This window comes from Onychomys torridus, chromosome 6 (assembly GCF_903995425.1).
Source record: "Onychomys torridus chromosome 6, mOncTor1.1, whole genome shotgun sequence".
Taxonomy (NCBI): Eukaryota; Metazoa; Chordata; class Mammalia; order Rodentia; family Cricetidae; genus Onychomys; species Onychomys torridus.
Genome location: NC_050448.1, coordinates 36643910 through 36656394, shown reverse-complemented (window position 1 = coordinate 36656394; position 12485 = coordinate 36643910). Strand labels below are relative to the sequence as shown.

The window sequence follows — 12485 nt, the reverse complement described above, 5'->3', positions numbered from 1 at the left end:
TCTTTTTTTTTGGTGCAAGAAGATAAAGTGGGAAGCAACTTTTTCTCGTTGTTTGTTTGTTTGTTTTTTGCCTTGTCTTGTTTGAGACCAGGCCTCTCTGTAGCCTTGGCTGGCCTTGAATTTAGAGAGACCAGCCTGACTCTTCCTATACCACCTCACCCAACTCCAAGTTTATATTTGAAGACAAAATTCTTTGCCCATGCTATGAGGATGTCTAAATTCTTTCAAAATGAAGTGTCTACAATCGTTTTTATTTTCTATATCTTTATATTTCTCATTTGCTGAAAGAGCTAATATTCTATTGGGAAAGAAATATGACTGTTCCCCAGACTGAGAGGTTGGAGGGGAGCATGATCAAAGGGTGAGGACCACTGACAGTTGAACGTGACTGACCTTTAAATCTCCTGCAGTTGATCTTCAGTAATTAGTGCCGGGTCATGTTCATATTTGTGCATTAATTTTCCTTTGTTCCTTTTTTTGTGCCTTCATGAGTATTTCAACCTTGGCTGCTTATGAAAGCAATTCATAGTCACTGTTAAAAACCTGTAAAGCATAAAAGCACTTAGATAGGAAAAATACAGCGGAACAAAAACAAACAAGTCCCACCAGTGAGCCCATTATTTGCTTATGTTACCGTACATGGTTAGTCCCCCCACCTCGTTCCCTTCTTATATTTGAAAATAAAATAAAATAGGCTATTTAAAACACAGGAAAACTGAATATATGAGTAGATAGATAGATGTGTTGATATTAATTTCCACAAGAGATTATACGTTTGGAATAGAAGGCCTTTTCTTAAAGTAGACCCAGTGAGAGAATAAAGCCAGGAAGGAGGTGGGAGCAGAAGGGACGTGGGATTAATCTCACTAACTCTCGGTCCTGGCACACAGCACGGTCACACTGAGAAACAGGAGAAAGGAAGTGACTCAGTCATATTAATAGAGGGAGCTGAGATGAGACAGTGGAGTGAAAAAGTGAATGGCGTCCTTTGGGTTTGGGAAGTGGGGGAGGGGAGCCAAAGCGGAAAGCCCTAAATCACCTCAACAACGGGGAGAAATTAGTCAAGTCAGATCTGGAACACTGCCATTAACCTTGTGGCCAATACGGTCTCCGGCTAGAGGGGCGTCCAGCCTTTTGACATTGGGACGAGATGTGGTTTACAGATGTGTTCATCTGTTCATAGCTACCTCAGGCGTTTTGGTAAATGAGTAGTTTTCACTGTGTGAGAATTTGAGAAGAAAACTACCCAGTCTCCCCAATAGCAGCTTGGCTTTTATGTTTCTCACCCAAGGAGGGCTCTTCTTGTATTGGTGCCTTGGGGAAGGCAGTGGGTGACACAGGTAGCAGATCTGGGAACAAAAGCCATGGCTGGTTGTAGATTTGGAAGGGTGGGCCATGGCAGCTACCAGGACACTGTGGGAATGCCTAGGGTAAGTCCCCCCCTTTTTTAATAACTTGGGGTCAGATGAGGCAGTGTCCATGCAGAAGGCTCCACCCTTTTTCCAAAACAATGGAAGCTGGAAAGCGTTGACAGTCCTTCGGCACACGGGGCTTAGCCATCACGTTCATAAGCCAGCTTTGTGCACAGGCCCCACTGTGTCCCACCACGTTCATAAGCCATCACCTGCTTGTTTAGAAGTGGGGAGAGTGGGACTCAGCATCTGGGGATGTAGCATTACTATGCTAAGTCTTCAACTTTGTCCTTAGACGTCTGATGACAACAATGACCTATTTCTATCAACAAGTCCAGTCTACCCTATCAGGGGTAGACTGGGTTCTGATGCTAGCTTTCAGTATTTTTGATGCTGGTATCTTAGAACATTTCTCAGAGAAGGATTTATGGTACCAGAGCAGGAAATGCTCATTTAGGATAAGCCTACCTTGGAAGTGTGTGTGTGTGTGTGTGTGTGTGTGTGTGTGTGTGTGTGTGTGTGTGTGTGTGTGACAGAGTGAGAGAGAGAGAGAGAGAGAGAGAGAGAGAGAGAGAGAGAGAGAGAGAGATTTTGAGTTTTAAACTGTTTATTGTGATTTAGACTGGGTCTCACTGTTGTTTGCCGCTGTGTCGGCCCATGTTGCAAGATTCCAGGCATTCTCCCATCCCTGCCTCCTGTCTTGCCTCACAGCACTGTGGTAATAGACATACAGTACCATGCATTTGAGAGCTGTGGGGGCCTCATGTGCAGGTGCTGACTGCTTCCCCCACTAAGCTGTCTTCCTAGCCTGGAAACAATATCATTGGCCCTGGAAGGACAAGCATCATTTTAGTTGTAATGACTTTGCTAAAGGGAATTGACTTCATTTTGACATTTAGTTCATTTCTGTCAGTTAGTTCTTACTCTGAAGGCTTGTGACGAAGAACCCTGGTGCTACCTGGGTTTCCTCATGCCCAAAGGCTGACTAAAGGATTTATTCAAATCTGAAACAGTTCACTGCCGCCTTTTTTTTTAAAATTTTTTTCTTTTGTGAAGATTGAGATGACATCTGTTGCTTTTGACATTCAGAAATCAAACTTAACTCTGGCCCCAACCCTCCCCATGCACTTGGCCCTTGGTTTATTGTTTTATTTTTTAAAAAATTATACTCAATTTGAAGGACTTAGAAGAACGTCTATGTCTTCACTTTAGGTAATGGGAGAGTTCCCCATGGTAATCCATTCCAGTCTTGGAAGAAGCATTTAACTGGGAGTAAAGAAAAAACAAAACCAAGGAGAGAGAGAGAGAGAGAGAGAGAGAGAGAGAGAGAGAGAGAGAGAGAGAAGCAAAACTAAATGCAACTTTACAGAAAGGAAATTTATAAACCTAGTATAAATTCAGAGAGATAGTTATTGTAGTTTAACACTAAAGATAAGAACACCTTTGTTATTCAAAATTCAGGTGTGTGTAACAGAGCATTCCTGTTGTATCTCCGGAAGTGTTTAAGTAAGGTTTGGCAGGAAGAGGCAAGCGTAGTTGTCAGGTCAGAACAAAGGGGTCATACTCAGTTTCAGATACCATGGTTTATTGTCTTTAATGGATATAGAAAGATTTCTGATAGTACTGGATGTGTTGAACTCATCTTTCAAATACACTTACCCACCCACACCCTAGGGCCACTTGCTAAAGGTTGAGCTTGATGGAATGGGACAGGTCCTGTAAAGCAGAAAGAGTGATCTGTGATGTGGTTTGGGGGTGGAGTATGGAACCAGCTTTTGGAGGGCTGCCCTCCAGTGGCATCTGTGAGTGGGGATTGGAGGGTGTGAGGAAGCAGCTGAAGGAGCGTGTAGGCTCCTTGAGCTAAGCTGTAAACAGTTCCTGCTATGTACAACCATAATGCAGGGCCAAATGGGCTAGAGAATCCTTGTTTGGGTAAAACCAAAAGCAATTTGTAGGCTGACCCTAGGGGAAGAACCAGTGTCCCTGGTGTGTTGGTTGTTACTGGTGATGTTGATGACAATACTGATGGTTATAAATTAGTAATTAATTGTCTTCCTTCCCTTTAGTCACATAGAAAAAATCACCACATGGCAAGACCCTAGGAAGGCGATGACTCAGCCCCTGAATCATGGGAACCTGCACCATGCCATCACTTCCACATCAGTACCACAAAGGTCCATGGCAGTGTCCCAGCCGAATCTTGGTAAGCCCCAGCCTTTGACCCTTAGCGGAAGGAGGAGTCTGAATGACAATGAGGACATGACTGCTCCTAGGTATGGTTGAGGAAAAGGGTTCTTATTGTAGATATGAGGGGGTGTGTTCAGCCAGAGGCATCTGGAAGGGTCCAGACTGAACTGGGCCAGGATCGGAAAAGAGAGAGGGAGAGCCAGGGAGAAAGAGAAGAGAGGGCAAGAAGAGAGGAGCCGAGGACCAAGAGGCCAAGAGATGAGGACTGTAACACGAATTGCTAAATTGTCTTATTAATAAAAAACCTGGAGCCAGATATTGGTGTGAAAGCTGAGAGAGCAGAGGAGTAGAGCAGGCCAGCCACAAGTTCTTACCACTAGGAAATCCTCAGCCCAAGAGAGCTACTTCCTGTCTACTCACACCTTTTAGGCCTTTCTGTGCCCTGCCATCTTACTTCCTCTCTGCCCAGCTACATCACTTCCTTTTCCCGCCCAGCTCTATCACTTCCTGTCTGTCTGTACAGACCTCCAAACCTCTGTGTTAACTAGTACTGGGATTAAAGGCGTGTGCCACCACACCTGGCTCTGTTTCCAGTGTGACCTTGAACTCACAGAGATCCAGCTCAATCTCTGCCTCCTGAATGCTAGGATTAAAGGCGTGTGCTACCACGGCCTGACCTCTATGTTTAATATAGTGGCTGACTTTGTCCTCTGATCCCCAGGCAAGTTTTATTTGTTAGAGCACAAATATCACCACAGAGGACCAGGAAAGGAGTCAAGGACCAAGAAGCTAAGAGTGAGCTGGCCAAGAGCTGATGACCAAAAGAGAGAGCACATTGCCAGAGTGGCTGAAGTTAGATAGGAAAGAGAAGCTGGGGGAAGGGAAGTGAAGGCCAGCCCCTAGACTGGAGAGGTTTGGGTAGGGGGCAGGGTGAGAGGCACCAGGAGAGGTCACAGGTACTGAGTGAGACTTGTCCAGGGTTTCTTTGGGACCTGACAGAGTCTACCCAATGGCTTTGGGGGCTCAGAAACGCCTGTGCTTGTCTTGTGTTTCTTCATGCACTGGAGTGTTTCCTCCTCTCTGCTACATCCCTTGCCTCCTTTTCTGGATGTTTCTGCCACATAATTCATGACACTAGTGATATAGGCTTCCAGAAGAGTTCTGACATTCTCCTTATTTTCTTGGATTCTTTGGAAAATCTTGGTCTCGTGTCTTTATTCATACCAAGCAAGGCAAGAAGAGCATATACTGCCTCCTTGTAATTTGGTTCTTGAAGACTGTGCATGTGAGCCTGCCAGCAGGTGAGGTGCTTGGATATCTCTTCTCTTAAACCCAGAACACCATGAAGTAGCAGGATTCCCCACTGGATAGATAGATGAGGAAACTTTCTGAGTCATAGATCTTGTAGACAACAGAGCCAGAGTTTGAACCTCAGTTGTTCTGGCTTTAGTAGCGGGTACTTATTATGTAACCTGCAGGTGGCTTCTTCCCATATACTCTATATTTAGTGTTTTGGTGTGATTTTTAAAATTGAGAGTGTTTTCTACTCCTTGCTTTACTTTAAAAACAACAAGATAATTCCATTGGAGATGAACAGAATTGGATGAACGTTCTACAGAGACAGGAGAGGTTAGTATTTTTTGGCATCATTTCCTTCCATCCTCCTGAATGGAGACACTAACAGGCTGGCTAAATAAAGACTTTATAGTTAATGTTAGGGAGTAAAAGGAATCTCGTCCTGCATCTTCTGGAATAAGAATGGATAAAAATGGAAGCATCATTCCTGGGCTCTGTTTTCTCATCCTGTGCTTTGCCGAAGTGAGTGTGAACTTAAAGTTAAGTCTTCCCGGAACTCTGGACCTGCGGGTCTAGAGCCACACATGCATTATAACCCCAAAGCAGCTGACCTAGACAGCAAATAAAGGAAGATGGCCCTGCTGCTAGTAGTCATAAACCAAGACTTTCCATGAGTCCCAAACCAATGCAGTGTACGAGAAGCAAGTGTGTCAGGGTTGTAAAAAAATGCCAAATTAGATGACAGCACACTAGTTCCATCATTCATCTTCCTCCCTCCCTTCCTTCCTTCCTTCCTTCCTTCCTTCCTTCCTTCCTTCCTGTGTGTGCGTGCGTGCGTGCGTGCGTGCGCGCGCGCGTTTCTGGGTATCAGACTCAGGGCCTTGCCCATGCTAAACATTTGGTCTGTTACTGTGATATATCCTCAGCTCTTGACCTTAACTTTAAAGTCAGTTGTAATTGACAAATGTCTTTCATGAGCATGGTAAATTCCAACACTTGGAGCCTTGGAGATTTCTCAGGAGAACCTGAGTGGCATCCCTAGAGCCCAGATGAAAAAGCTGGATGCCATGGCCTGCACTTGCGGCCTCAGTGCTGGGAACATGGAGCCAGGCAGGTACAGGAGTTGAATGGCAAACCAGCCCAGCCTACTTGGCCAATTCTAGACTATCAAGAAACACCTTTTCAAAGAAAAGGTTGGCATTGCCTGAGTAACAGCATCCATGGATGTGCTGTGTCATCTATGTATGGGTGTGAACCCCTGTACACATACACACAGATGCACATACATACAGACACACACACATACAAATACTTGCACAGAATGTAAATGGTCAAATCTCTTCCACCAGCCTGTTCCTAAATAACCAGTCAGAGGCTTAATATTAATTACAAATGGTTTGGTCTATGGCCAAGCTTATTACTAACTAGCTTATTCATTTTAAATTAACCCATTTCTACTAATCTATGTATTACCATGTGCCTCGTGGCTTTACCTGAGTTCCATTACATCTTGCTTCTCAGGTGTCGGCTCACAGCTTCTCTTCTGACCCCGCCTTTCTTCTTGTATCTCTCTTGGATTTCCCGCCTGGCTGTCTCCTGTCTTGCCATAGGTCAAAGCAACTTCTTTATTAACCAATGGTAGCAACATATATTCACAGCGTACAGAAAGACCATCCCACAGCAACAGAGAGGTACATAAACAGAGACACACATGCATAGATATACAAAAACACAGAAACAAACACACACACAGACATACACACACAGAAACTTACACAAAGATGCACACAGGCACATCAGAGAAGTTTTCAAAAACCTCCTCCAATTGCTGTTTACTCAAACCTTGAATATGCTTCCTAGAGCCATGCAGTGTTTTAGTCGTGTGTGTGTGTGTGTGTGTGTGTGTGTGTGTGTGTGTGTGTGTGTCTTTGTGTATATGAACACTAGCATTATATACCCATTGTTCTGCATCTTTAGAAAATCTTATATATCCGTATATGTATGTAAGTCTTCCTCTTTTGGATGGAATTGCTTAGTAGTCTAGCACATTAATATGCTATATTCAGTTTATTTAGCTAGCTCTTGCCTGGCAGACATTTAGGTTATTGGTGTGTTCCTGGTACACATTTCAGTGTGAAATCATTATGCTTGGCTGTGCTCCTTTAATAAATTCTTCTTAGTATTAAAAACTGTACAAGTTATGTTGACTTAAAGGTGCTTGCCCCACCCCAAGCCTGATGACCTGAGATCACTCCCCAGAACCCACATACTAGACAGAGAGAACTAACTCCTTTATCTTGTCCTCCGGAACCCCCCCACCCCCAACATATGCATCATGACATGTACACATCATATACAGAATAAATAAATAATTACAAAAGTTTAAAAAAATGTAAAAGCAAGAAGTGGAATAATTAAAAAAAACTTGAATGCTAAAAAATCTGATAATGAAAGCACATGTGAATCAGTCTGTGTACATGTACTTGTGCACACACTAAAAGCCCATTTACACTAGCAAAACTGTTATCTAAATATTGTGAAACATTTACCTGCAGCTGAATAAAACTCCTTACTTCTCAGATTTCTAGTTAAGACAGGGTAGTGGCTTTCATTTGTTTGTTTGTTTATGGTACCAGGGGTTGAACTCTGAGTCTTGTACATGCTAGGCATGTGCTTACCCTGAGCCAATCTTCTTTTCTATTAAAAATTTAAATTTTATGTATATGGATGTGTTGCCTGAATATGTGTGCCTAGTAACCATGGAGACCCTAAAAGGGTGTCAGAGCCTCTGGGACCAGAGTTGTAGATAGTTGTGAGCTGCAATGTGGGTGTTGGGAATTGAACACTGGTCCTTTGGAAGAGCAGCCAATGATCTTAACCATTGGACCATCTCTGTAGTCCATCCGTTGTCCTCTGTCCACCCCACACCACAGCGTGATTCCAGAATCACTAACTTAAATCATTTACTCAGAACATTTTATTCTAAGTTATGGCACTGCCCTTGGCTCACAGTCTTTATTATGAATTAAAAGAAGGACATACCCTCTTCCCCCCCCCCCCCTTAATTGTTAAATTTAGAACTCTGTTAAATTTAGAAATTGGAATGCAGCTGGCGGGTGAATTTAAGTGATATTTCCCCTTAGTGGAAGGTTGTTTAGGCACGTGTAAAACCAATGTCAGAATACAGAAACTTGCATTACTCTCAGAGAATAGAATTAGCACCTTTTAAAGGTTAATCTTAAGTATATATAAACCTGCGATGTAGTCAGTAATATAGCTAAATATATCAGAAACAAATCTCCTTTTATTTTCTGTACGGGTGTAGTCGTTTTCATATATATATGAAAACATAATACAGTAACATACACCTCTATTATTTTCAAAATAAACATTTTATGTGTTTGTGCCTGCATGTTTTTATGCATATCATGTGCATGTTTGGTACCTTTGGAGGCCAGAAGAGGTGTCAGAACCCATAGACTGGGATTGAGGCAGTTGCAATTGCTGTGTGGTTGCTGGAAACCAAGCCTTGGTCTTCTCCAAGAGCAGCAAGTGCTCTTGTCTGCTCTTGTCCATCTGTCCAGATCCAGAGGAATCCAATGCCTCTGGCCTTTTTCCGCAGCTGCTGTCACGGGCACATATCTATACCCACACCCCCCCCACATACACATAATTAAAAAAAATAAAAAAGTACAAATACAAAGAAGTTAAGGTGTCTGTAGCTGCGTGGGTTTATTTCCGGATCCTCTGTTCCGTTGTTATCCGTGTCGGTTTTTGTACCTGTACCTTATGGTTTTTGTTACTGCCATTCTATAGTGTAATCAAGTGTTAGGATAGCCCAGCATTGCTCCTTCTGCTTTGGGTTCCATTGGGTATTCGGGGTCCTTTCTGGTTCCATGTGGCTCTTGAGTTACTTTTATTTTTGTAATTCTGTGAAGAATTCAATTGAAATTTTGATGAGGTTGCATTAAAACTTTTAGCTCACTTAAGGTATATAGTCATTTTTACAGTATATAGTTATGCTTGTCCATAAAGATCGAAAGTCTTCTTCATTTTTAATTTCTTTAATGTTTTAAAGTTTTTCATTATAGAGGCCTTTCACCTTCTTGGTGAAATTAGCACCTCCTAGGTTGTTAATTTTTTTTTTTTTTTAATTAACTTGGCAGCTTTGTTATTGGTACATGTAAAGGCCACTGATTTTTGTATGTTGATTGTATGTCCTGCTACTTTGATGAAAGTGTATATTAAGAATTTTCTGGCTTGGCGGTGGTGGCACATGCCTTTAACCCTAGTGCTCAGGCAGAGGTAGGGGAGTCTGAGTTTGAGACTAATGTCGTCTACAGAGTAAGTAAGTCTTGAAGCACTGTTTTCAGCAGGCAAGGGGAGACTGGCACCCTTGTTAAAGAAATGTCAGTTTTGTGCCATTTCTTATAATGTTGGCTGTAGCCTTCTCCATTGCTACAAGAAGGATCTTGAACTTGTCAAAGATCTTTTCAAAGATCTTTCTTTCTTTCTTTCTTTCTTTCTTTCTTTCTTTCTTTCTTTCTCTCTCTCTCTCTCTCTCTCTCTCTCTCTCTCTCTCTCTCTCTCTCTCTCTCTTTCTTTCTTTCTTTTTTTCTTTCACCAGATTGCAAAAGCAAGGTTTAATTCAGGATATCCAAAAGCAATACAAGCCTAGGCAGGGACTTTGTCCAATACATCCAACACAGTGGAGGCTGGAGGAAGTGACCACCTCTTTCTTCCTTCCTTCCTTCCTTCCTTCCTTCCTTCCTTCCTTCCTTCCTTCCTTCCTTCCTCCCTCCCTCCCTCCCTCCCTCCCTCCCTCCCTCCCTCCCTCCCTCTCTCTCTCTCTCTCTCTCTCTTTCTTTCTTTCTTTCTTTCTTTCTTTCTTTCTTTCTTTCTTTCTTTCTTTTTTTCCTGAGACAGGGTTTCTCTTGTAGCTTTGGAACCTGTCCTGGAACTCACTCTGTATACCACCAGGCTGACCTTGAACTCACAAAGATCCCTGCCTCTGTCTCCTGAGTGCTGGGATTTTAAAGGCTTGCACCACCACCACCCGGCTGTCAAAGGTCTTTTCTACATCCATGGAGAAGCTTAAATAATTTCTGTTCTCAAGTCTGTGTGTGTGTGTGTGTGTGTGTGTGTGTGTGTGTTTAAAGATTTATTTATTATCTATATAGAAGAGGGCGCCAGATCTCATTACAGATGGTTGTGAGCCACCATGTGGTTGCTGGGAATTGAACTCAGGACCTCTGGAAGAGCAGTCAGTATTGGTGAAATTAAGGCCACTCCATGTAGTTAAAAGGGAGGTTTATTTTGTGAGGTAACTTACAAATGAAGGGATAGGTTGCAGGGTCTGGCAAAGGTATAACGTAGTCCGGCAGTGTTCTCTGGAGAACTCTGCTTGGTCTCCTCCAGCGTCCAGGGTCCGGGAACCAAGCGCGAGACCTCTTCCCGATCCTTTCTCTTCCGCTTCCTCCTCTGCCCTGCTTTGTGGGCGTGACCATTACCGAAGCCTCAATGGGGGTTGGAACTTCCAGGCCAATGCTGGGATGGCTATCCACTACAAGTCAGTGCTCTTAACTTCTGAGCCATCTCTCCAGCTCCCTGTTTGTATATATTATATTACATTTTTTTGCACATATTGAGCCAGGCTTGTCCTGTTGGGATGAAACCAATTTGGCCATGTCCTAGACATGACTCTTCCTCCTTCTCTTCTTTGTTTTGTGTTTGACAAGAGTTCTTGGTAGCCCTGCCTAGCCTGGAACTCATGCAGACCAGGCTGGCCTCAAATTCACTTCCTTCCTTTGTATCCCGGTATTGGCAATGCTGGGATTCAAGGTGTGTACCACCATTCTTCTTGTATTGTATTTATGAGCCCGGGCCAGCTGACCCCTAGCTGGGCTTGTAGGAAAGGATGACCTTGAACTTCTTATCTTTCTGCTTAGGCCTCCCAAGTGTTAGGTTATATGCCTGCGCCTCTGCACCTGGCTCCTAACATACTTCTTAGCCAGGTAGCTAATGAGTTCAAGTGCTTTGGCTATATTCCTAGAGTTTACTTTGTTTATCTTATGTTTTTGTTGTGCAAGGGGAAGCCTGTTACTTATCTCTTTATCTTGGAATTAGTGACTTTCTAAGAACAGGGGACTGTAGAGTGACAGAATGACTCTATGTTCAGACTCCCTGCATTTTCTACCATGAAATTGCCTCTGAAGGGGAAATTTGCAGAAGCCTATTTTCTTCGGCTTTAACTCAAATAATCATTCCTCGCATGGTATAATTTTCAACTTAAGTTTTAATTTTCATATTTTCCACATTTGGTTCATGGGAAGGCTTTGCTATTTGGTTTTGTCTGAGTAGATTGGTGGCTTTTAAGTCTGAATTACCAGACATTCCCAGGGTATGGAGGAAGGAAAATGCTGGAGGACTTTAGATAGAAAATAAGACTGATCACTAGGTGTCAGTCCTGTGAGTACTGTTTCTGGGACTGTCAATATGTCAAGGGTACACTTCTGAGCAACATGCGGAAGGAGGAAAATATACATGTAAAAGTTGACTCCCCCATAACATAAATCAGATAAAATTCCATGTTTGAAGTAGACTGTTGACTTTAATTATTATTAATATCCATTCCTTTTTTTAAAAGCAGTTGTGTGAAGTGACATGTATCTGTCATTCTAGCAATTGGAAAGCAGAAGCAGGCTTTCTCTCTGAGTTCAAGGCCAGCTTGGTCTACACAGTGAATTCTAGGCCAGTCAGGGCTACACACAGAGAGACCCTGTCTCCCCTCAAAAATGGTAGGAAAAAAAAAAGAAATAATGGATCAAAAGAAATGATGCTTACATTAAGTAGTATTCTAGTATTTAGAGCAATGGGCATGGGGACAATTGAGCCTGCTACCAAGCTCAGTTCTTTGCTAGGGTGTAGACTTGGATGAGGGGACCCTGAGAGACTGTTTTGTAGAGTGGGTAATTCGAGGTCATAATTGAAGTCTCTTATGTTAGACTTTTATTTCTTGAGCCAGTAATGTAACTCCTGAGTCTGCAAAATGGTGCTAATGATTGAATCCTCATGACAGAGTTGACTTGAGTTAGATAGTTCATGTCTTGTACCTCCTTAACAGCAAGTTCACAAGGATGTGCATTGTTAGAACTAGTCTAGTGAGTTGAAGGATTCAATTTTCCTGGTCCCTGTATCCTCAGAGGGAGAGCCGTTGCTGTACTCTATTAGAAGAGAACTTATGTTGTTCTTCCTTCAGGAGTCCCCAACCCAGCATACACTTTGTTTTTGTTTTGAGACAGGGCCTCACTATATAGCTAAGGCTGTCTTAGAACTCACCCTGTACCCCAGCTGGCTTCAAATTCTCTGTCCTCTTGACTCAACCCCCTAAGAGTCCTGAGATTACAAGACTATACTACCATGCTGGTTGTAGCTGGTTATGGCAGCTTTTGTCAACCGGGCCCTTTTGTTAGTAAATCATAATTTTACCTGTTGTACCAAGAAACGAAGCTGGCCCCAGCCCCATCGTTGTCGGATCATGGGTTTGGTGATGGCATTCATACGGTGTGTTCTAGCTGAGGAAAGTTTCTC

At 43.0% G+C, this 12485-nt stretch overlaps 1 protein-coding gene across 2 annotated transcripts in view; it reads left to right on the top strand.

The window, feature by feature from the left end:
• Wwtr1 (WW domain containing transcription regulator 1) overlaps nt 1-12485 on the top strand; it is a 133188-nt gene that overhangs the window by 73479 nt on the left and 47224 nt on the right. For both annotated transcript variants that reach the window (XM_036190892.1, XM_036190891.1), the window contains exon 3: nt 3479-3615. In XM_036190892.1, coding sequence (XP_036046785.1) covers nt 3479-3615 — 137 coding nt within the window. The remainder of the gene's footprint in view (nt 1-3478; nt 3616-12485) is intronic.